This window comes from Macaca nemestrina, chromosome 2, assembly GCF_043159975.1.
Source record: "Macaca nemestrina isolate mMacNem1 chromosome 2, mMacNem.hap1, whole genome shotgun sequence".
Classification (NCBI taxonomy): domain Eukaryota; kingdom Metazoa; phylum Chordata; class Mammalia; order Primates; family Cercopithecidae; genus Macaca; species Macaca nemestrina.
Window position 1 is genome coordinate 146,381,787 of NC_092126.1, and position 24,494 is coordinate 146,406,280.

The 24,494-nt window shown below is 38.9% G+C and overlaps 1 protein-coding gene and 1 long non-coding RNA gene across 14 annotated transcripts in view; one reads left to right on the plus strand and one right to left on the minus strand.

Moving 5' to 3' along the window:
* The window catches only part of LOC105477634 (glutamate metabotropic receptor 7), an 898,220-nt gene that overhangs the window by 715,165 nt on the left and 158,561 nt on the right, over positions 1–24,494 (plus strand). For all 9 annotated transcript variants that reach the window (XR_011620207.1, XR_984853.3, XR_011620206.1 and 6 more), the window contains exon 8: positions 18,342–19,277. Coding sequence is in view for 5 of the 9 variants with exons in the window: in XM_071092123.1 (XP_070948224.1) it covers positions 18,342–19,277 (936 nt within the window). In the remaining 4 variants the exon portion in view is untranslated. The remainder of the gene's footprint in view (positions 1–18,341; positions 19,278–24,494) is intronic.
* Positions 1–24,494, minus strand: part of LOC105477633 (uncharacterized) — a 438,407-nt gene that overhangs the window by 38,313 nt on the left and 375,600 nt on the right. The window lies entirely within an intron of this gene.

Below are 24,494 nucleotides of genomic sequence, written 5' to 3' on the forward strand. Positions count from 1 at the left end.
GCATTAAACTCTTTTATCATTTTCAAGCTCTAGATTAAGAAACTAATTATAAGGCTTTAATAGTTAAATTCTAGCTGCCAAGTCTTATGAATATTGCAGTGCTATCCATAAGGCTGAATAATGGTTTGAACTGTTGACATGGTAACTGTTTTGTTAATTGTTTGAACTGTTGACATAGTAACTGTAAGGTTATATTCAATCTTCAAGCAGTCCTCAAGAATTGTGTTCAAATATGGCCATTGAAATCTGGGAAGCTTGTTATTAAAAGCATGACCAGCAAAGTGGTTAATTTTCCTGTGAGAAGGTGTCAATTAACCCTAATAGAATTATTTTGGTGTTGATTTTGTTTAATCAAACATCAGAAAATAATTGAGCTCTGAACAAATGACTTATTATAGAAATATGCAGGTTGGCAAGAAAGATTGGAGAGTGCATTTCAATAATGCACATATATTAACAGTAGCTTTTTTTCATTAAAATGAGTAATTACCAAGGAGCCTGGCATTGAGGGCATCAACAGGATATGTGGCCCAAGACAACTGCTTGGCTTCCCATCCAAGATAAAGTCAGATGCTCTAGAAATGTGTGCATGTTGAGGACTGAAGGGAGGGGAACTTTGCTTCTTATTTATCACCTATCAGGCCTGAAGAAGCACAGATACCAAGGTGTGTACCCTATATTTATTTACAAGCACATCATCTACTATTGCTGCCTCTAGGGTGGCCAGAAGTATCTTTCAAAGCATAATATCCTCCACTGTTTCTCAGCTCTGGGTGCACATACAAACCACATAGGAAGGCTGGACACACCAATGCCCAGGCTCCATCACTGACCAATGAAATGATAACCCTTCTGAGAGAATCTTGGTATGGATGTGTTTCAGAGTCTTCCAACATGTTTCTAATAGATATCCTGGCCAAAGGAGCATTGCTTTAAGCCATCAATCACTCTACAGTATTATTTCTCAACTCTGCAAAGGCGAATGAACACAAAGAGTTTGATTGTCAAGTCTGATTTGTACAAATCAGTGGTCTTACCTTGTACACGGATAGGCTAGGGCTGCCATAACAGAGTACCTCAGACTGGGTTACTTAACCCCAGAAATTTATTTTCTCTCAGTTCTGAAGGTTTTATGTCCAACAACAAAGTGCCATCAGCATTGGTATTTGGTGAGGGCTCTCCTCTGGGCTTGCAGATGGCCTCCTTCTCATGTTGTCCCCACATGGCCTTTCCTGTATCCTCACCTTCTTTTGTGGACACCAGTTCTATTGGATTAGGGCCCCACCTGTATGAACCCCATTTAACCTTACTCAGCTCCTTAAAAGCGACATTTCCAAATACAGTCATATTGGGGGTTAGGGATTTAACCTATGACTTTGCAGTAGGAGGACACAACTGAATCCGTAATCCCCACTATCAGGTTTTACCCTTAATTACAGAGTTTCAAATAATTGTGAGACACAGGCAAAGTAGGGAGAGGCAAGGAAGTACCATACCACGCCTAGGTCTTTACTTCCTTTTTGGTCTACTCTGGGATAATAAATTAGATCTGTAAGTAATGTATCTAATACAAAAAAGGAAATGCAATCAAGCTACCTTTCTTCTGTTTTTCTGGAGGATGCTCCCGTATCATCCTCACTCACAGCCCCTGTGGAGAAGGGGAATGAATTGCAAGCCTGTTGCTAATCATATATTTCCCAATGGCATATGTGATAGTTCTCAGCTCACCTTTCTTTCTCCCCACTCTCATGTAGAGTGTTTTATCTTTACCACTGAGTTCTGGATGCATTCTCTGATTTTTGTTTCTCTAACACAGTGCTATTATGTTGATTAATGTTGTTGCTTCTCAGACCAACAACATTACCTGAGAGCTTGCTAAAAATTCAGAGTCTGAAGCCCACTGCAGGCCAACTGAATCCAAATCTGCATTTTAACAAGGTTCACAGTAGATTTGTTGGTACATTCAAGTTTGAGAAGCCCTGTTCTAATATCTGGAGCTTTTCCTGCTTTCAGGATCTTTGCATACATGCCCTGTTACTTCCCATGCTTGTGTTTTCACCTTTCAGATCACAGCTTAAAAATCACCTTTGCTACTTCTCTCATCTTCTATTGGAAAGGTTGCCTTCATGTAATTCTGTCAGCACATTATTTATTTCCTGTTTAACACATTATAATACATTTTATTGTTAAATTATTTTTGCCTTGGCCATCTCTTCTACTCTAAGCTCAGGAGGTCATATCCAGTTTGTTCAACAATTGTATCCTAATGGATATAATGTGGCAAATACTGCATAGATGGCAGATCGTCCTTGAATGAATAATTAGCAAATTGTTTTTCCATAATCTGTTGCCTGTCTGTGTCTTAGTCTCCAACATTTTCTTTCTTCCTCCCTTGCTTGCCCTTTATATTGCAGTTCAACTGAAACTACTTACAGACCTTCATCCTCATCACCATCTGTGAATCTAGTGCATTCATGCTTTCTTGCATTTTCTTAAGCTACTCACTGTTTCTGAATGTCTTTTTGCCATCTTGTTTCACTAAAGCACTCATATTCATCCTCAGAGTCTCTGCTCCAATATTCTAGAAAAGGATGCTTAAGGACCCAACTGGGTCCCACTTATGTCTTAAATTACATTGAATTTAGTGTGATTTATATGTAAATTTATATTGTGACACTGAGATCCTATTGAGGAAAAGAAAATAGGTGTTTCTCATATCTGTATTTTTATTGTTTAATACAGTGCATGGAACACAGAAGCTGCTCAGTGAATGGCCTTTGATTATGGGGTAGGAGAATTACAAGATGATGTTAGAAGGATGGGATAAAAACCACTTGTTCCTGCTACAGAATGTTGGCATGGAAGGTCTTTCCAGGACATTGTAGTACCCTTAGTAAGCATATTTTTAAGGAAAAAGCAACTTTTTATATCCTGTTAGTCCTCCAGCAGTCTTGGAAGTTAATGTGAATCAGATAAACACTTTATTCGTCTCATTCTCTGAAGCTGACCTAACTTCTCAATGCAAAAAAATAAGCAGATATGCATGTTTGGTTTAGAAGCCACTTCTCTCTTAGCTTTGTGGACTTAAAAGTTTTTGAGATAGTAGATTCTGTTTATTAAATAGTCTAATTGAATTTTTAAATATATTCATATAAAATAGACATCAGTACCAATGAACATACATTTCAGCAGCCTTCTGCCAAACTCCACAGGGCATGGGACAGAATTCAGTGGCAGTGGGTGCTGACTTACATCGAAGAGACATGAAAGATACCAGAAAGCCTCTTACGCAAATATGTCATGCCACATCCCCTGAACGGGCAACTGAGTTTGAAATTCCAACTGTTTGAGTTGTTTTCTCGGGTTATCTGTTAAAGAACTGATTGTCCAATTCATCACTGGATAGCACATGCTTGAAAACGTTTTTGATTCATGCTTTTTGTAGGAAGCATTAACCCATTGCCCTATAAGATAGAGGTTGACTTTTTAGTTTTTCTTGCCAAGTGTTCACCAGGAGAAAGTATTTGGCTCAGTCTTGCTAACTTTAGCTGGAGAGAGAGAGTATGCCAGTCAGCGGGAGGTGCATGAACAAAGGCATGGACACAATGAGCCAGAAAAAAAGCTAAAACCCATGAGAAATAATAGTTTATTTTCCCCCTTATATTTTTTTAAAAAGAAAAAATAAAAATACTAGTTGTAATTGACTATTACCCCTTTAAAATACTCTCATATATAGAGTCATATTTGGTTTTTCTGTAACTCCATTTTACTGGTGAGGAAATTGACCACACAGAAGTTAAGTGAGTCGATCAAGATGATCTAGCTAGAATTGAGAGCGTTTGCAACCCAGTTCGTGTTCTGTAAGTTTTGCAATGACCCCACCAGTTCTTCTAGCCCAAGAACAAAGAAAGCCTGAAAGTTGATGCTAGAATCCCAACCAAAGTATTAGTTAAGCAACATCACTGTTTTCTACAGTGTTATTGAAGGAATACAGATTCCAGAGAATGTTGAGAGATAGATATTCCAGGAAGAAAAAGAATGGTTTGTTCCATACTCAAATGGATTAGAAAGCACTAGATTAAATCAAGGACGCCTCGCTTTTCCTTAAGAGCAAAACATCTCAAAGTCTTCAATACACTAATATGCATCCTGCCTCCCGTGATGTGTCTGTATTGGATAGAGTGGTTTCTTTGTCTCAAAAGATTATGTTGCAGGGCTAGTTTTCATTATAATGAAATGTGAGATAACTATCCTAAATAACCTGTATAAAAACAGTTTCTATCCTTTAGTTTAGAAAAGGAAAACAAGAGATTCAAGACTTATAAAAATAGAAAGTAGGGGAATAACAGAAAAAATAATCAAAAGCCTTTCTTGCCCTAGTAAGCCATTCTTCTCCACTTACCTGGCAGAGAGCATGACTCACCCCAGGTGAGTGGGTGAAAAGCAATTTGCAAGTTGTCTTGAGTGTGAAAATCTAAGATGAATGGCTGAGCTGGTTAGAAAAGAAGATTTAGTTTCAGTGATTTAAGGATTTCTATTGTTCTTTCTTGTATAGTTTGTCATATTTAAAGCTAGTTAGATACAGAAGGCTCAAGCACAAAAGAAGAATAACAAGTGTTCAAAGGCATAAAAGAAGACATTTTTTTTCCTCTAAGGATTTATCCTTTTATATCCTAATCCTAAAAGTTCTTTCTTAGGATAGAATATGCCCCAGGTTCCATATTACTTTTCAGCTCTGTAGGGGATTATACAAAATAGATAATAGCCCCACTTTTGAAAGTGTAAGTACAGGGAAGAGAAAGATAGCACAAATGAAATGCTAAGAGATTTCAAACAAGGGAAAGGCCATTTCTAACTTGAAGGCATCAGGAAAGATTTGGGACATTTAAGATCATGGCAGAAGAATTAAGGGGAAAAATGACAGCCGAAAGGTTACGTGTATATAAAATAATATAAATAGGGACTCTGGTATTAAAGGGAAGCCCAATCACTGCCCTTTGTTAGAAGAGGCCAGTGAAACTGGAGTGGAAGTTCCGGGGTCTGCTTTGGAGTAACGTGAACAATCAAAGGAAAAGTCTGCACTGTCTCAGGTGGGCAATGGAGACATTTAAGGTTTTAATCCAGGATGTAGTAAACTCACACTTGCCTTCCAAGAAGGCACTCTGGCAACTTCAGACAAAGAGTCCTTGTGAGCTGCTGTTTTTAGGTACAGATGAGCATTAGGAAACACCACTGATGTGGTCTCTGACCTCCTGGGCTTACATTCAGGTGGAGAGAGATGGACACAGAAGTCAACACCCATATGTTTGATTTAAGCCAGCCATTATTATGAAGAGAAATAAAGCAGAGTAAAGGAGTGAGAAACAAGGAGGGGAAGACCCCAAATCAGAGAGAGCAATTAAGTGGACCCAGTAAGGATGACTTTAATAGATGGTCATCATTGGGGACAAAGAAGAAAAGGGTTTGTGGGAGAAAACGGGAACAAACTTTCACAATTGTTATTCTCCGAAGGGAGCAAGGCATAGAGTTAAAGATGACTGTATTGTCATTAGTAATAATTTTAATAGACAGAACTCATCAAACTTTTACCATGTGTCAGACAACATGCTTCCATACATGTCCTTTTTCAATAAGTGTAGGAAGTAATTATTACTGTCTCCATTTCACGGATGAAAAAGTGAGGTTTCAAGAGCTTAAATAACTTGGCCAAGATCACCCTGCTAGGATTTGAACCCATGATCATCTGATTCCAATGCTCATGTTATTATCTACTCTAATCCATCAAGACAGGCTGAAGTGTATATGGAGAGATCTAGTAAAAGGGAAGGAAGTTGATGTGTTCAGTTTTACATCTCCAGGGTCTGAAAAGCCACTATGACATTAAATACTGGCAATATTCAGCTGGAAAAATTGAAGCTCAAGAGAGAGAGGAGAGATGGGAATATTCATCTTAAAGTTCTTTGCATGAAATATATTGATCATTGGAGCCATAATTAATCATTTAGGTAACTGCCATGTCTCAGGCATCATGCTGTTCCTTATACATGTCGTCTTATTTAGTATTCCTACCTAATAAACTAAGGGAACTGAGATTCCATATCTTCTACTTGCTTATAGCCATACTTTCTGGAGGTGATGGAACTAGGCTTTGAACCCAGGACAGCCTGACTTCCTAACTCATAATCTTTCTATTTTGAGCTGTACCTAAGCCTACTGAAGGAGAGTATTCAGAGAGGTAAGGGACTATTGAAATCATGTTCTGTCCTTGGCTGCAGGTTGCACATGACTTGTTTTCCTCCTGTTTCATGATGTGCTAATTGTGTTCATTTGTCCTCTACCTAGCAATTGAGTGCTCCATATTTAATTCTCTTTCTTCCTTTAAGAAAATGCCAAGGACATTTCAACTGCAAACATTCATTTTATACATAGATATGCATTAAATGACCAGAAAACTGATGAGACTCACAAAAGTAATTATGGATCTTTTCATCACTTCTAATTACACTTCAACTCAAATTTTGAGTATAGAAAAATCACTTCTATAAGAGCGGTCAGTCTGTTCTTTCCTTCACACCATCATTTATCCATTTAATCCAACAATGCTATTGCATTTCTTCCCAGATACTGAATTGCAATAGTGGATAAAGAGATTGGAGGCTGTGCTCTCACGCAGCATACACACATTAGTTGGGAAAATAGACTTGAATCGAGTATCATCTTTGCATAATTACAAATTGTAATGACAAAGTGCTGTGAAGAGGTATCTTTATGAATTAATGAAACAGTGTTCATTCCAGTAGGTATAGGCACTTCCTGAACAAAACTTAGGTAAGCCTAAGGGTTATTGAGCAGTATATTGTGACATGAAAGCCACTGTGGGACAGGAAACTTCACAGAATTCAGATAAAGCCAGGACAGTGAAGCCAGCTGCTGGATGTCTCTGCCAGACTGTGCACAGTTATATGGGAGGTGTGAGAGCAATGAAAAGTCATTGATGATATTAACCAAAAGGATGACATGATTAGACCTGCATGAAAAGTCACTGATGATATTAACCAAAAGGATGACATGATTAGACCTGCACATTAAAAGGATAGTGCTGGATATTGTGCAATAATTTTCTTAGGAGAAGACCAGCAGGAAAGGGAGGTGAGGAAACTGGACAGAAAGCTTTCGCTGAAGAGGGTATGGTAGCAAAGATCAGACAGGAGGATTCAACTCTCTAAGGAAGTAACCTTTATCTGTTTTGTTCCTGGCAACTCAATCAGGTCCAGAACTCAGTAAGTACTTCGTATGTAGTTTTTTGGATGATATAAATCATTTATTGCATGACATAAAACGGACATAAGTTTTTTTGGTAATTTAAATATGTGTGGTTAAGGGAAAGGGAAATATCAAAGATGACCCTAACTTCTGGCTTATGAATAGATAAAGCTACCATACACTAAGGATTTGTATTTCTGCTTTCTTTGGATCTGAATCAGCTGCTTTTTTTCTGTAAAAGACCAGATAGTAAATACTTTAGGCTTTTCTGGCTATGGATTCCCAATTATTCAATTCTACCATTGTTTCAGCATAAAAGCAGCCAAAAATAATATGTACATCAGTGAATGTGGATGTGTTTCCATAAAACTATTTTCAGAATAGGCCATGGATGGGTTCTGACCCATAGGCCAGCTTGGCAGCCCCTGATACAGATTATATGTCCAGATTTGAACACATTTAATTTGAAATAAATTTAAAATAAGAATCCAACTCATTCTTTTTCATTGAGAGATTCATGTGAATTATGTTTACATTATAATTATTCTTAAATTCAGGCTTTGAAAAAAGTATTTTCAAATGTATTTAATAATTAGAATAAAACATGTCTGTCCTTGATTGTTAAACATCTTTTAGGAAACCATCACAGAGCAAGAAGAAATAGGAGGTCATTTGCAGTTAGCAAATAAATTGTTTACAAGGAGATGGCTTCTCTACTGGCAGAACTATTTCAGAAAGGGATAACTTGTGACACTGAATTTAAAAAAAAGAAAGCTAACTGGTATCAGCAGATGCATATTGTTTGGCAATCTGAGAATATGGTATTTTTTAAAAAGGCATAGAAGTTGTTAAAAAAAATTCTGAAGATTTCCCATAAGGCTGTTCTGATTCTTCCAGAAAAAAAGAAAAAAAAAAGTTCTGAAATCAAGTAAAATGGGTCTGTTTTACTTAAGGGTATAGAAAGATTTCACAAAGACAGACCTAGATTTACTTTTGTGGCCAACTATTCAATTTGGGAGTTTTGAAATCTGCAAATTTAAGTTAAGAACCTCCCTCATAATTTTTTTGTTTTTGAGGATAATGCAAGCATTGAAATAGTAAATACAGGTCATTTAGGGAGAAATACAATGAAATCCGTTCTTGATGTATAACTTAATAAACTTGTGTTCCATTAGACTTGGTTGTTTGGGGTGGGGAAAAAAATGTTTCTTACACCCACTAACTTCATTTGTTTATATGTCCAGCTTCTGTAGGCATTTTAAGTTGTTTAACCAATGACATTATGAAACTTAAGCCTAAAGACCTTCCTGACTGTGAAAATTTGTGATTCCACTACAACATTGTATGTTTCCATTATAATATCATAATAGAGTATAACTAAGCATTTTAGGTGCCCCATTCGGACCTTTAAAAAGAGGCAGTGTTACTGAACCAACCTTGGGGCTTCCCACCCAGTGCAGCAAAGCCAAACAATGACATTGTGGTTTGCATAGAAAGTAAGGTGTGTATTGCTGGGCACCAAGCAAGGAGAAGTTTCAGCAAATGTTTTGAGACCCAAACTTGACCAGGGGCGGGAGCAGGAGCTCATGCCTTTAATCCCAGCACTTTGGAAGGCCAAGGTGGGTGGATTGCTTGAGGCCAGGAGTTCCAGACCAGCCTTGCCAACATGGTGAAAACCCATCTCTCCTAAAAATACAAAAATTAGCTGGGCATGGTGGAGCATGCCTGTACTCCCAGCTACTGGGGAGGGCTGAGGCATAAGAATTGCTTGAACCTGGGAGGCAGAGGTTGCAGTGAGCCCAGATCATGCCACAGCACTCCAGCCTGGGTGGCAGAGTGAGACTCCATCTCAAAAAAAAAAAAAAAAAAAAAAAAAAAGACCCAACTCCAGGATGACTTATATGCAAGGGTTTTTAAGGGCAGGGGTGAGAGGGTTTTCAAAATGAGTTGAGGGCGGGGGCATTCTGGGAACTTTCGTGTTCATTTTCCAGTTCCAGTTTGTGTGAGGTCTGCATGACAGCAATCAGCATTTTTCACCTAGCAGGGGGTCCCAGTTTATGAAAACAAATCAGGAACATACGTCAAGATGTTATCTTTAGTTTATATCGGGAACCAAACATCTCATGACCCTGACTTACTCGGGTGGTTATTGTTATCTTCTTGCTTAGTAAGTTATTCATTCACTTCCCTAATTGCTGGTGGCAGGGCTAGCTAGGTACCTGGAATTTCCCTTGATGGGGCTCAGAATTTTTCTTTATTTCTATGCTGGGAAACTGGGGGCCTTGTGTCATCTCAATAGTGCATCACAAGATAAAGAATTAAAGACCAGATACATTAGTCTGTTTTCACACTGCTGACAAAGACATACCTGAGACTGGGCAATTTACAAAAGAAAGAGCTTTATTGGATTTACACTTCCATGTGGCCAAGGAGGCCTCATGATCATGGCAGAAGGTGAAAGGCGAGGAAGAGTAAGTCACATCTTACAAAGGTGGCGGCAGGCAAAGAGAGAGCTTGTGCAGGGGAAGTTTCATTTTTAAAGCCATCAGATCTCATGAGACTAATTCACTGTCACAAGAACAGCACAGGAAAGAACCCCAACCAAAATTCAATCACCTCCCACCAAGTTTGTCCCACAAGACATGGAAATTGTGGGGGTTACAATTCAAAATGAGATTTGGGTGGGGATACAGCCAAACCATATCATTCCACCCTTGGTCCCTACCAAATCTCATGTGCTCACATTCCAAAAGCAATCATGCCTTCCCAACAGTCCCCTAAGGTCTTAAATCATTTCAGCATTAACTCAAAAGTCCACAGTCCAACATTTCATCTGAGACAAGACAAGTCTCTTCTGTTTATGAGCCTGTAAAATGAAATTTTAAAAAGTTAGTTACTTCTTAGATACAATGGGGATACAGCCATTGGGTAAATACAGCCATTCCACATGGGAGAAATTGGTCGAAACAAGGGCCCCATGCAAGTCCAAAATCCAGCAGGGCAGTGAAATCTTAAAGTTCCAAAATGAGCTCCTTTTACTACATGTCTCACATCCAGGTCATGCTGATGCAAAAGGTCGGTTCCCACGGCCTTAGGCAGCTCCACCCCTGTGGCTTTGCAGGGTACAGCCTTCCTCCCGGCTGCTTTCATGGGCTGGCATTGAGGGTCTGTGGCTTTTGCAGGCACATGGTACAAGTTGTCAGGGGATCTACTATTCTGGGGTCTGAAGGATGCTGGTGGCCCTTTACTCACAGCCCCACTAGGTGGTGCCTCAATAGGGAATCTGTTTGGGGGCTCTCACCTCACATTTCCCTTCTGCACTGCTCTAGCAGATGTTCTCCGTGAGAGCCCTGCCTCTGCAGCAAACTTCTGTCTGGACATCCAGGAGTTTCCATACATCCTCTGAAATCTAGGCAGAGGTTCCCAAACCTCAGTTCTTGACTTCTGTGCACCCACAGGCTCAATACCCCATGGAAGCTACCAAGGCTTGGGGCTTGCACCCTTTGAAGCCATGGCCTGAACCGTACCTTGGTACCTTTTAGTCATGGCTGGAAAAGCTGGGACTGCAGTGCTCCAATTCCCTAGGCTTCACACAGCATGGGGATCTTGGACCTTGCCCACGAAACCACTTTTTCCTCCTAGGCCTCCAGTCCTGTGATGGGAAGGTCTGCTATGAAGACCTCTGACATGCTCTGGAGACATTTTCCCCATTGTCTTGGGGATTAATGTTCGGCTCCTTGTTACTTATGAAAATTTCTTCAGCTGGCTTGGATATTTCCTCAGAAAATGCGATTTTCTTTTTTATTGCATTGCCAGGCTGCAAATTTTCCACACTTCTTTGCTCTGCTTCCCCTATAAAACTGAATGCCTTTAACAGCACCCAAGTCACTTCTTGAATGCTTTGTGGCTTAGAAATTTCTTCTGCCAGATACCCTAAATCATCTCTCTCAAGTTCAAAGTTCCACAAATCTCTAGGGCAGCGGAAAAATGCCACCATTCTATTTGGTAAACCATAAGAATCACCCTTGCTCCAGTTCCCAACAAGTTCCTCATCTCCATCTGAGACCTCCTCAGCCTGGATTTCATTGCCCATGTCATTATCATCATTTTGATCAAAGTCATTCAACAAGTCTCTAGGGAGTTCCAAACTGTCCCACATTTTCCTGTCTTCTTCTGAGCCCTCCAAACTGTTCCAACCTCTGCCTATTACCCAGTTCTGAAGTCACTTCCACATTTTTGGATATCTTTTCAGCAGTGCCCCACTCTACTGGTACCAGTTTACTGTATTAGTTTGTTTTCATGTTACTGATAGAGACATACCTGAGACTGGGCAATTTACAAAAGAAAGAGGTTTATTGAACTTACAGTTTCACATGGCTGAGGAGGCCTCGCAATCATGGCTGACTGTGAAATGCAAGGAGGAGCAAGTCATTTCTTACATGGATGGTAGTAGGCAAAGAGAGAGCTTGTGCAGGGAAACTTCCATTTTTAAAACCATCAGATCTCATGAGACTCATTCACTATCATGAGAACAGTGCAGGAAAGACTTCCCCCCCAATAATTCAATTCCTCCCGTGACTCATGGGAACTGTGGGAGTTACAATTCACGATGAGATCTGGGTGGGGGCACAGCCAAATCATATCACCAGATAAGTGGTTTTGTAGTCACTATTTCACTTAACAGCACAAAGATTTTCTTCTGCATCCTAGCCTTTTGGAGATTTTAGTTCAGTGGTTCCCAAATTTGTCCACATACTGAAATCACCTGAGAAACTTTGAAACACACTAATGCCTATTTCTTGCCCCTTATAGATTGTAATTTAATTTATCCAGGGTATGGTACAGGTTCTGAAATTTTTAGAAGATCCCCAAGTAATTCGAATGTATAATCAAATTAGGAATTACTGCTTCAATTCAAAGTTGAGCCTCAGAAACCTTAGGGAAATCTCCCGTCTAGGATCCCCTGGGGCTTTGCAGTGAAATACAGTTCTGGATCCTTCCATGGAAGCCCAGGGTCTGCTGCAGTTAAAAAAATTCTAATAATGCTGGCTGGGCGCAGTGTCTCATGCCTGTAATCCCAGCACTTTGGGAGGCCAAGGTGGGCGAATCATGAGGTCAAGAGATTGAGACCATCCTGGCTAACAGTGAAACCCTGTCTCTACTAAAAAAATGCAAAAAAATTAGCTGGGTATGGTGGCGGGTACCTGTAGTTACTACTCAGGAGGCTGAGGCAGGAGAATGGTGTCAACCCAGGAGGCGTAGCTTGCAGTGAGCTGAGATCGTGCCACTGCACTCCAGCCTGGGTGACAGAGTGAGACTCCATCTCAAAGAAAAAACAAAAAAAATTATAATAATGCTGTGTACAATTCTTTCTACCTGGAGTACATTTAAAAAATGATGATTTTTATCATTATAAATTTTGAATAAGTAGAATGTGAATTGGCAATGTTTTTAATTGTAATATAGAGTCCCTAAATTCTGTTCACTGTCTAGTCATGCTACTTAATGTTCAAAATATGGGCTGAGGTTAAAAATGTCTTGAGGTGCTGCAGAACTCCTTGTCAAGCACTTGCTAACTCCTCTACCTCACTCCTCTTCATCAGAACCAAAACCTGGCTCTTTCCTAGTATTGAAAATTCAACATTCCTATGAATTTTTCCTAAAAAGCTTTTTTTCTATAAATTAGACAGGACAAAATGTATTTTAATGAACAAATGGCATTTTAATAAGAAAGTTCTTTTTTTAAATTAGCTCATTCTATTAAGGTTCTAACAAGTAAAAATAATATTGCAGAGAATTATGCAATACAAGCACCAGCCAGCTTGGTCTATGGAGTAAGCTTTGGAAATATGCAAATGGAATTTCACCAAGAAATATATCCCTGAAGTGATAAAATTTTCTTTTAGATAGAGTGTGTCTGCGTGGGGAAAGGAACAGATCTCTTCTCCATAAAAATGGATGCCCTGAATGGTGTTTATAACTATCTCTTTGGTTTTTGTGTTTGGCAGTAAGACAGCAACTAATTTAGTTTTATTTTAAAATTCCAGTGATTATAAGGTCTGCACATTCCTTGTGGAGTAGCTTTGTCTCTCTACTAGAGCCAGACACCATTTTTTCCCCTAACATGTGTGCTAGAAAACTTTAGCTGGTGGTGCTTTTTCTGTATTCTGTCTGAGTCAGAAGCAATGGAGTCAAAACTTATTTTCTGAATTCAGTACTTTACCACACCTTTTTCTGAGCATTCTCAGGAGACAAAGACAAAAACTTCCATTTCTTTCTAGAGTTGCCTACTATCCATGTAAGAACTTGAATTATTGGTGAATTTTTCTGATACACTCAGAAGGTTTGCATGTACCGAATGCATAAATAAGAGAAAATGTATTAGATGGAATGCTTGACAACAATTAGTAGATGGCCCATGGAGAACTGGTTAACCATTATAGACAGTTGGTGACGTAATTTTGCGTTCAGAGGTGTAAATTATTTTTAGTCTGTCTTTCTGTCTTCTTTATTTTTTGCCATCCTCAGCATATGAGCTGTGTGTCTTAGGCTATTTTTTTTTCTTTTTTTTTTTTTGAGACGGAGTCTTGCTATGTTGCCCAGGTTGGAGTGCAGAGGTGCAATATCGGCTTACTGCAACCTCTGCCTCCCAGGTTCAAGCAATTCTCCTGCCTCAGCCTCCTGACCAGCTGGGATTACAGGCGCCTGCCACCATGCCAGGCTAATTTTTGTATTTTTAGTAGAGACAGGGTTTCACCATGTTGGCCAGGCTGGTCTTGAATTCCTGACCTCGTGATCCACCTGCCCCAGCCTCCCAAAGTGCTGGGATTACAGGCTTGAGCCACTGTGCCCAGCCAGCTTGTCTTTTTCTTGTTGAAAAATGGCTGCTATAGCTCCAACCATCATGTATGCACAAATCAAAGTTCAAAGGCTGAAGGCAGTGTGGAAGTGAGAAGTACAAAATAGAGTCACATGTCAAAACACTAACCAAAATAGAGTTAGTGAGGGCCATAACAAAGAAGCTGACATACTTGCATCCCTGAATGTCTTGCTCATAGCTTGCAAACAGCAAGAAGAGCTTCTCACAGGAATTTTCTCTGGCCTACAGTATTTCAGATAAGAACCTCAGATCAGGACAGTTGCCTACCAATGACTACCTCCCCCAGTGAACTAATGACAACTCCTGTAGTGAGCTTCTGAGACCAGTGACCTTTCTTTCAAAGCGATTTGTGTGGGTGTCTTTCCTTTGTCTTAATTTTGCTTGGGTGTGCTGCACACCCCGGGTTACAACCCTTTGCTCTTCCCAAATGAAATCTTTTGTTCCAGACAGCGTGTCTGTCTGAGTTTCTTTTTTTAAGTTAACAATAGCATAGTCGTTCTTTGTTCCACTTGTATAAGAATGAAAAACACTTTCCTAGGACTCTACAAGCAGCTTATTTTTGCTTTCTTTGACCAGAACTGCATAATTTGCTCTTTGCCTAAACTATTGATCCATTTATCTATGCAATCTATTTGCCATGTATAGTGTCAGTTTTTGCTATGAGATGGAGATGTAAAGTTCTGTTCTCTTGCCAAAAGCTAGGATCTCAAGAGCCCTTCCCCAGGAGCCACCTACTAAGCAGACCAGGTACCCTAAAGCCATAAACCTTGGATGTCCAGGGGGAAAATGTATCTTTATGGAGAAATGTAAACTTGCATCTTCTAATGAAGAAGATGATAAACACGTCAGTCTTTTTCTTAATCTTTCTGCACCTTACATCTGGCTTTCCAGCTAACTGAAACACAGTTTTTTTGCAGAGTTTAGGAGAAACTTGAAATTTACATTCCTGTTAGCCTTCTTGAAAAGTAAACTGACATTAGACTTGATTTTCATAGCATTAAATAATTATCTTCCTTTAAAATAGATACCCATGGGCATTTGCAGCTGATTATTTCTTATGAAACAAGGCAGCGTATCTGTGTGGATGGGTGTAGATATATACAAATGATACACATCATATTAACAAAATTCTCATTTACTAGAGCTTTTAAAGGTTAATCAGTACCTTCGTGGAACACAGATTATATTTTCAATAATGATTTTTGTTAGCAAAAGGAGTAAATGAGAGTTTTATCCATCTGGAGCAGGAGGAATCTTTGTTGGTTTAACATATACAATTAAATTGAGTTGAAACCTGCTTTAAACGAAAAATGAAAACAAATGAAGTGATCAGTCAGTGTGATGTCCATGGTTACAGCTCTTGTATATATTTGGATAAGTTGAGAAAATAAAAAGCTGTGCAGCATTGCCAGGTATTTTATTTTATTCCAACGGAAAAATAATGAGTTGGCAGCATTTGAAACTGGCTGTAAAGTATTACATATGATGATAATTTGTTTATATATTTGTAGGAGCCCTACATTTATTCCTATAAAGTTTAATTATGTGGCACATTAGTAACCACTAATGTTGAAATCAAGCAAATGTATTTATCTTTGTTGTATTAATACCAGCAATTTTTTTAGTTTCCAATTCTTGAAATTTGACATTTGTAAAGTCAATGCATATCTTTCTCTCCTGTCATAAGTTATTTCCCTAATTTTATGACTTTGAGATGGCTTCCAGTGACTTATTGTCTCAAAAATTATCATATTGAGAAAGAGAAGATTGTGCTTTATAGTTAGTGATTTATTAGTGCTGACTTGGGTTTTGTGCTTGGTAAAAGAAGTTCACACTAGAGTCATCTGAAGATACTTGGGTCTCTGGTTAAAGTTTAAATTCAACCATTAAAAGGTTATGCTGTTTTACCAAGTTTAACTCCTGAGCCATTTATTTTTCTGAGTTAACTACATCCAATTCAGAATTTGAATGTAGTTCACATTCAAGCATTGATGGAAGAATCACTCTCTGCTATGCATTTCATTCAGTATATTAACACAACACTGAAATTCCAATATGCAATATATTATTTATCTTTTGCCTTTATGTCTTAAAATTATGCACTTGAAAACATGTCTCAGACTTTCCAGTATCTTTCTAGTCTATTGTTTAGTTCAATTGTATTAAAAATTCAATTAACTACTTATGGGGAAAATCAGCCTTAATTGTTAATTGGATTTATTCTGTTTAACTTGCAGAGGTAGTACATCTTTTGTGACTTGTGAATACTAAAACTATTTCATGCATATATTGCTCAGGACTCTTGGTTGCAAGGATTAATAATAAAGTTCAAAGTATTTTAAAATAGATAAATTTATTGGCTTAAATAATGTCATAGTCTAGGAAAATTCTTGCTTCGGGGATAACTATATCCAGGAACTCAAACAAGCTCACCAGTGATCTTTGTCTTTCCACTTAACTTCCCTCTATGTTGGCTTCTGTCTCTAATAAACTCCTTCTTTTAGCCATCAGCACTAGCCACCTTATATCCTAGAAACTCTGAGTCCAATGAAAACAAATATTTTTATCCTATGTGACCTCAGAAAAAGTCATGACATTAAATTCTATGACCTGGGACATAATTATGCCATCTCTGACCCAATCTCTGTGGCCAGGAGGTTGGAATGTATCAGTAGTTGACTAATGTGGTTCCTGAACAATCCTCAGCAGCATCACCTGGGATCTTGTTAAAAATGCATATTCCTGGCCGGGCGCGGTGGCTGATGCCTGTAATCCCAGCACTTTGGGAGGCCGAGGCAGGCGGATCACGAGGTCAGGAGATCGAGACCATCCTGGCTAACACGGTGAAACCCCGTCTCTACTAAAAATACAAAAACTTAGCCAAGCGTGGTGGCGGGCGCCTGTAGTCCCAGCTACTCGGGAGGCTGAGGCAGGAGAATGGCGTGAACCTGGGAGTTGGAGCTTGCAGTGAGCCGAGATCGCGCCACTGCCCTCCAGCCTGGGCAACAGAGTGAGACTCAGTCTCAAACAAACAAACAAAAAATGCGTATTCCTCAGGCCACATCCCAGATCCAATGAATCAGAAAATCTTGCAGACTTTATTGTAACAAGTCCATATAATTGTGATGCATTCTTAATTTTGAGAACCACTACAATATACTAATTGGTTAGGCCTGGGTCATGTGCACAACCCAAGAGCTTCAGTGTAAGTTCAACTGCACAGAAAGCATATGGAAAAGGAATCTGAGGAACTGATACCAGGGAAGAGAAAGAGCAGATGCTGTGCTGGCAAAGAGGAGAGATGCCTACTCTAATGAGATTTCCACCCAATAGTAAAGTTTCCTGTTGTTTCTAATGCCATTATTTCTCAGAACACTGCTGGTTATGTTGCCCTCCAGAAAACCAGTGTTTCAATTAAGCAAATACATTCTCCTCTAGGATAGTCTAAATGTCATCTGCAAATGGGGGATGGCCAACCTTGAAAGGTTTCCAGACCATATTATTTTCTTATCAAATAATTCCTGAATTCATAGGAAATAGTCTAATACAATTAAAGCCTTCAATAGTAAGCCCCACTTCTCCCCTGTGGTAATAGATTCACATTGCTGGAAAAGTTCTCAGTGAAAATGACAGTAATGCTTACAGAATTTTAGGGAAGATAGCCAGCACTACAGTATTATCCAAAATAATTTTAGAACATTTTTTAAAAATAAAACACCTAACAAAGGAGGTGAGTGTAGCTTTTCGTACTGCCGTAGTTTCTTGTTTTTGTTTTTTACTTGATTGGGGACATTTACACTTATTACCCAGGGGAAGACAGTAGACTGCATGCCAGTTTTTCTCAATTTATCTGCTCACAAGAATCCTCTGGGCACTTGTTATAAATACAGCCCCTCAGGTTCTTTTTCAGGATGTTCATATTTGGAAAGTCAGGAATGGGAAGAGGGAATTTGTATCGCCTCAGGGAATTCTTAAGATCTGGCATGTTGAGAACACACTAATGGTGAAGAGCGAGGATGCTGGAGTCCTATGGTATGGGCTCAAATCATACTTGTAACTCTTGCAAGCTGAGGGAAAGCTAATTCAACCTCATCACAGCTGAAATGTCACTTGCCATGAGTACTGTTTGTTGCTGGTGTTCTTTTTCTACTCTCTTGAAGAATCTGCCTGATTCACCTTCTTCTTTCTTATGTTACAGATAGAAGACATGCAGTGGGGTAAAGGAGTCCGAGAGATACCTCCCTCAGTGTGCACACTACCATGTAAGCCTGGACAGAGAAAGAAGACACAGAAAGGAACTCCTTGCTGTTGGACCTGTGAGCCTTGCGATGGTTACCAGTACCAGTTTGATGAGATGACATGCCAGCATTGTCCCTATGACCAGAGGCCCAATGAAAATCGAACCGGATGCCAAGATATTCCCATCATCAAACTGGAGTGGCACTCCCCCTGGGCTGTGATTCCTGTCTTCCTGGCAATGTTGGGGATCATTGCCACCATCTTTGTTATGGCCACTTTCATCCGCTACAATGACACGCCCATTGTCCGGGCATCTGGGCGGGAACTCAGCTATGTTCTTTTGACGGGCATCTTTCTTTGCTACATCATCACTTTCCTGATGATTGCCAAACCTGATGTGGCAGTGTGTTCTTTCCGGCGTGTTTTCTTGGGCTTGGGTATGTGCATCAGTTATGCAGCCCTCTTGACGAAAACAAATCGGATTTATCGCATATTTGAGCAGGGCAAGAAATCGGTAACAGCTCCCAGACTCATAAGCCCAACATCACAACTGGCAATCACTTCCAGTTTAATATCAGTTCAGCTTCTAGGGGTTTTCATTTGGTTTGGTGTTGATCCACCCAACATCATCATAGACTATGATGAACATAAGACGATGAACCCTGAGCAAGCCAGAGGAGTTCTCAAGTGTGACATTACAGATCTCCAAATCATTTGCTCCTTGGGATATAGCATTCTTCTCATGGTCACATGTACTGTGTATGCCATCAAGACTCGGGGTGTACCAGAGAATTTTAATGAAGCCAAGCCCATTGGATTCACTATGTACACGACATGTATAGTATGGCTTGCCTTCATTCCAATTTTTTTTGGCACCGCTCAATCAGCGGAAAAGGTAAGTGAAAATGCACATCATAACATGTTTTTTTGAAAATGTGTTGATTTTTGTAAGTACTGAAACCAAATTGATTGTATAAAGTAAGAAGTTCTCTATATGCAGAATGGTATTCCCAAGAGTAGAGAACCAATTCAAGGTCTAGTAGACTTCAATGCTCTAAGAATCTAAAACTGAGCCACATTCATTCCACTGGAAACCAACCAGATGTAGCATTTTCAAATTAATTAAATTATAGAATTATTAAATGTAATGAGAGATTATCTAGTATAAAATTATCTAATCTATCTAAAATAACCCTTCATACTCATTTATTCCCCACCTTCTCCACTTACCCACATATTTTTGGGGGATAGGAAAAGAGGAGCATAGTACCTTCTCCTCCAGGTGGGGGAGTGTGTGATGGTCATTATTATCACCAGTGTAAATGCTCTCTCTCTCTTCCTAGTGGCTACCTAGGCTATTGCTGTCCATTGCATCTAGTACTCAAGCTTTACAACAGAATAGAGTTGCCCACTTGTATATGCACAATATATACCCAGGTGGGTGACTATAGGAAAGATTTGGTTAGCATTTCACTGTAGTCTCCCTACAACTAGATGGACATTAATCACATCCAGCAATTCATAGTGAGATCAGAGACATGACTTTCTGAAAGAGGAAGAGTCAATATTTGGTGCAGAGCTAGTGTCATCAAGCTGTGAAACTTTGAGGCCAACATATTTGCTAGTTCACACGCACCTTCCAGGTAGTTATAAGTCTTGTGAATCTTTGATTTAGACAATTCTATGGCAGATTCCGACATGATTCTTATACATCTGACTCCTATACTCACCCACGTGGCTATAGTTTCATGTAATATCAACCCTAATATATTGATACTGATAAGATATGGTGTCTTTCACTGGATGTAGGCAGCTCTGGCAGGTTAGTACAACTGTGACCTAGAGTTCTAACTGACATACTTAGCACAAGAGGGTCTAGGGATAGCTTGATTAGATGTTAGCACATCGGGGGTCTAGTCTGCTTCCATGTTACTTTGGACAAATCTCTGAAACATTCAGGGACTTAAGTGGGAAAAACAAGGATTGACTCAGAATGTCTAAAAATTTACAACAACCTGTGTATCCCAGAATTAGATTACTCTAGTTTTTCTTTGTTACCTCTGTTCTCCATATAATCATACAAAGGATTAATGGCTTCTAGTGTTCCAGCTGAAAAGATGTATTTTACCTAAATTGTGTAATTCAGAGGGGCTATAATTTTGAACTGTGTTTTTAAAAAAGTAAATATTTCATGAAGCCACACAGAATCTAAAATCAAGGAGAGTGAATAGTTCCAGATTATGGTTTTAGTCATAAAGTATTTTAGAGAAAGTTCTTCTAAAATATATGCTCAATAAGCGTAGCATGTTTCAATTTCATAATGTATGTTTACTGTCTGTGAAACCAACTTGAATATCATTTTATTTCTTCTGTGTATTCCTGGGCCAAGGGAATAGTAAAATATGAGTTAGAGTGGTAAAATACAATAGAGAGAAGAAAAAAAAATCCCCAAATATATGCTGGTAAGTTAATAACTATTGAACTTTTTATAGGGAATGATGAGTATCATAAAAGCCTATGGAGATAATAATTATTTTGTTATTAAAACAACTCAATACCTCATGCAACAGGTTAAAGACATAAAACCTTTCCCATAAGTTTATTCTTGAGGAATATAAAAAGGGAAAATAATTATAGTGGTTTTATAGATGAGTCTGATTGTAATGCCTGTTTGACAATATATGTCTCTACCATTTCATTTTTCATTTCTTGTCATGATTATGGATCTTTTCAGTAAGGTCACAGGTATAATTTATACATTCATTTAAAAATCTGAAATTAAAACAAGGTTTCAGGAATTAAAATCTAATTGTTCTAGAGAACAATGTGTTGGTAGAATTGGAGTGTGGGGAAATTTAAGCTGTCTTCAAGCAGTGTGCTTTTTATACCAGAGTTTTAAAAGGCACGTATTTTTCTTTGGGTATTCTCAATAGGTTATGAAATTTTACGTGGTTGATTGACACAATTAAAGGCACAGAATTGCCAAATGGGAACAGTAAGTTATTATATGAAAATGCACATCCACTTATAGGCATATGGCTAGGGAAGCATGCACAACCAATGAGAAAATACCAACGTGTATACATGAATCTATGGCATTTAAAATGTGGAAAGTGGCACATTATCAAAGAGATCACATCAGAAGGGATTTTTGCCAAGCCAGCAACCTACAAAATCACAGCTTTTTCATTTTTCTTTAGATCTAACAGTTTAAGTGTTTTAAATCAAAGAGTTATAACAGGAAAAATAAGATTAGGCAGTGAGTTCAGTAATAACAATTTACTGTTTCAAGAAATTGAATTTATATTGATTATGCTAGGAATATCTGTAAAAACTTCTGTCAAATTTATTAGCACAACATTAAGGGCAGGCAGTGTTCTTTTCCTTATTTATTTATTTTTATTTTTATTTTTTATTTTTTTTATTTTTTTTTGAGACGGAGTCTCAGGCTGTTGCTCAGGCTGGAGTGCAGTGGCGCGATCTCGGCTCACTGCAAGCTCCGCCACCTGGGTTCACGCCATTCTCCTGCCTCAGCCTCCCGAGTAGCTGGGACTACAGGCGCCCGCCACCGCGCCCGGCTAATTTTTTGTATTTTTAGTAGAGACGGGGTTTCACTGTGGTCTCGATCTCCTGACCTTGTGATCCGCCCACCTCGGCTTCCCAAAGTGCTGGGATTACAGGCTTGAGCCACCGCGCCCGGCCTATTTTTATTTTTTTGCAAAATATTAACCCCCATGAAGTTTATTTTTGCTTTTATTAAGGAGGATATGGGAGACACTGCTATCTTGTTTTATCATTGTTAACCCCATGACTTCTAGAATGAGCATCTTACCACGTGGCCAGGGATGGAAGTGGTGAACTGTAACCACAAGGGAATGATTCAGGAATTATATTTAGGTGATGTAATGATGCAAGAACACACTAAAACTGGTACATCAATAGCACAGTGGAAGCTGGCTGGCCCAGTGTGATGTGATAACATCCCATTATTTTGTTCTGGCACTATCTGTTGAGGACTAGAATATTTTCTATAAAAAGCAAAAGCTTGCCTTGTGTTTGTATCTATACAGAGAGTTGCACATCTAGGAAAAGAAGTATGCTTCAGGTAGGGAACATGCAGCCTACCCTGTCAAAATCTGAAAAATTCTATAGATGATATGTTCATCTGGAGCTTTGTAGCCAGTTATTGCCTGAAGAGCTTTCTAGGTAAGTCAGCATATCCTTATACACAGGCAGGGAGACATGCTTTGTGCAATGTCACTCTACAAAGGGAAAATGATCTTGATACACAAGGAATGGGATCATAGGTTCTCAAAGGTCTTCCTTTGTGTACAAGTGTGTTTGTTTAGATAGGAGGATGGTAAGAAGAGGAAAAAGAAAAAGATTGAGGCAATTGAAGGGCAGAGAAAATTGCTAAAAAGGAAAGTGGCTTGAAGAAAGAATTGTGTCCTCTAAAATGGCACCCACAGGCCACTTTTCTGTGCATATTATAACAGAACCAGAGTACATTACAAAACTTAAGTAACTTGATTTGCACTGGAGCCTTTGGTCACTAAATGACCGAATTGGGGCAACTATAGGCAAACTTTGAGCCAGTTCAGGGTTCTTATCTCAGTGGTTCTTCAAATTGTGTTCATGTTCATGATCATCCCCTGAGGAATTTAACAAATTATCACATATCTCCCCAACCCTGTAATCCCCTACTGGTTTGACAGGTCTAGAATGGGGCATAGAACTATTCACTTTTCAAGTTTGTTGGAAAAATGCCAGTAGATACCAACCATACTTTTTAAAAGCCTTACTACTTTCTTCCCATTTACAGAAGACATCCTGTAAATATTTACTTGATTCTTAACTTCAGAACCTTTGGGAATCAATTAACTCCCATTTCAAGCAAAGTGAAGGTCCAGAAATCAAGGAACCAGGAGATCAGAAAGACACTAATCCACAGTCAAAGACAAAGTCAAAGATTAGAATGTCTAAATGAAGCGTCAGTCCCAAGACTTGGGCCAGAGACCATTAAAAAGTCAGAACCAAGTCCCTGGTCTTGGGACCAGAGATACCAATAGAATAGGTAGACAGTGGTGTTCCCCAGCAGTATTTCTTGTGAGGCTGAGAATATAGACCAAGACCTTTTGATCTTCTACAAGTAACAGATAGTGCCTCAGAATCTAAACACAAAGTAAAATCTGCCCAGAACTAATACAGGGATCAGAAATATTTGGCAGGTAGATAAATGTTTCTCCATCCATACCCAAGGCAGACATCACTAATCAATTATGACACACTTCCCCTGTACTCTGGTATGGTCTTGAAATCTTTTTTTATACAGTTTAAGACAAGGACTATTAACAAATCAGAACTGGAATTTGAAATCCATTGCTATTTCTGATTTAGTTTCGGATTCTTGATGCTTCTTCCCATTCAGCTGTTTGCTGTCATTGTGTGAAAACCAATGATAGTTTTCGTAAAGATTAATCTACTTAAAGAATAGTCAGGGAATTGGGGTGTGCTTTAATTCTTGTTGGTTTTGTCTCTGATTACAAACCTTTTTTGTTAAATTGCCAAATGCCATACAGCAAGGAGCAGCCCTGGTTCTCTTAGGAAGCTATGTATTAGTTTATGCTTCTGTACTATTTCATTTGCTTAAATTTTTCTCATGGTATTTCAGTAGTTAAACTTACAATGCATGTACTGTGCCCCTGGTACTCTGTTAAGGACTGTGATGCAGAGATAAAACAGTGGCATTTTCCATTAGGAACTCATACACTAATGGTCAACGTAGGTCTTCAAACAAACACTGAATAAGCGTGAGAAATATGACAGTTGTAGCACAAAGAATGAAGGACAGACACATGGAGAAGGAGCTTCACAAAAAATATGACAAGTGGACTAAAATTTAGAGGCAGAAAAAGTGACATGACAATGTATAAGAAATTATATTACATGTTAAAAAGTGAGGGACAGTGTTTTCAATACATAGCACATAGAGAAGAGACAGATTGCACTTACATGGACTTTGACTCATAAAATGTGAGAGTATAATCAGAATTAATGAAACATCATTTTATGTGCAAATTTTGGAATAATGTGAATTCCAAATTAACTTTTG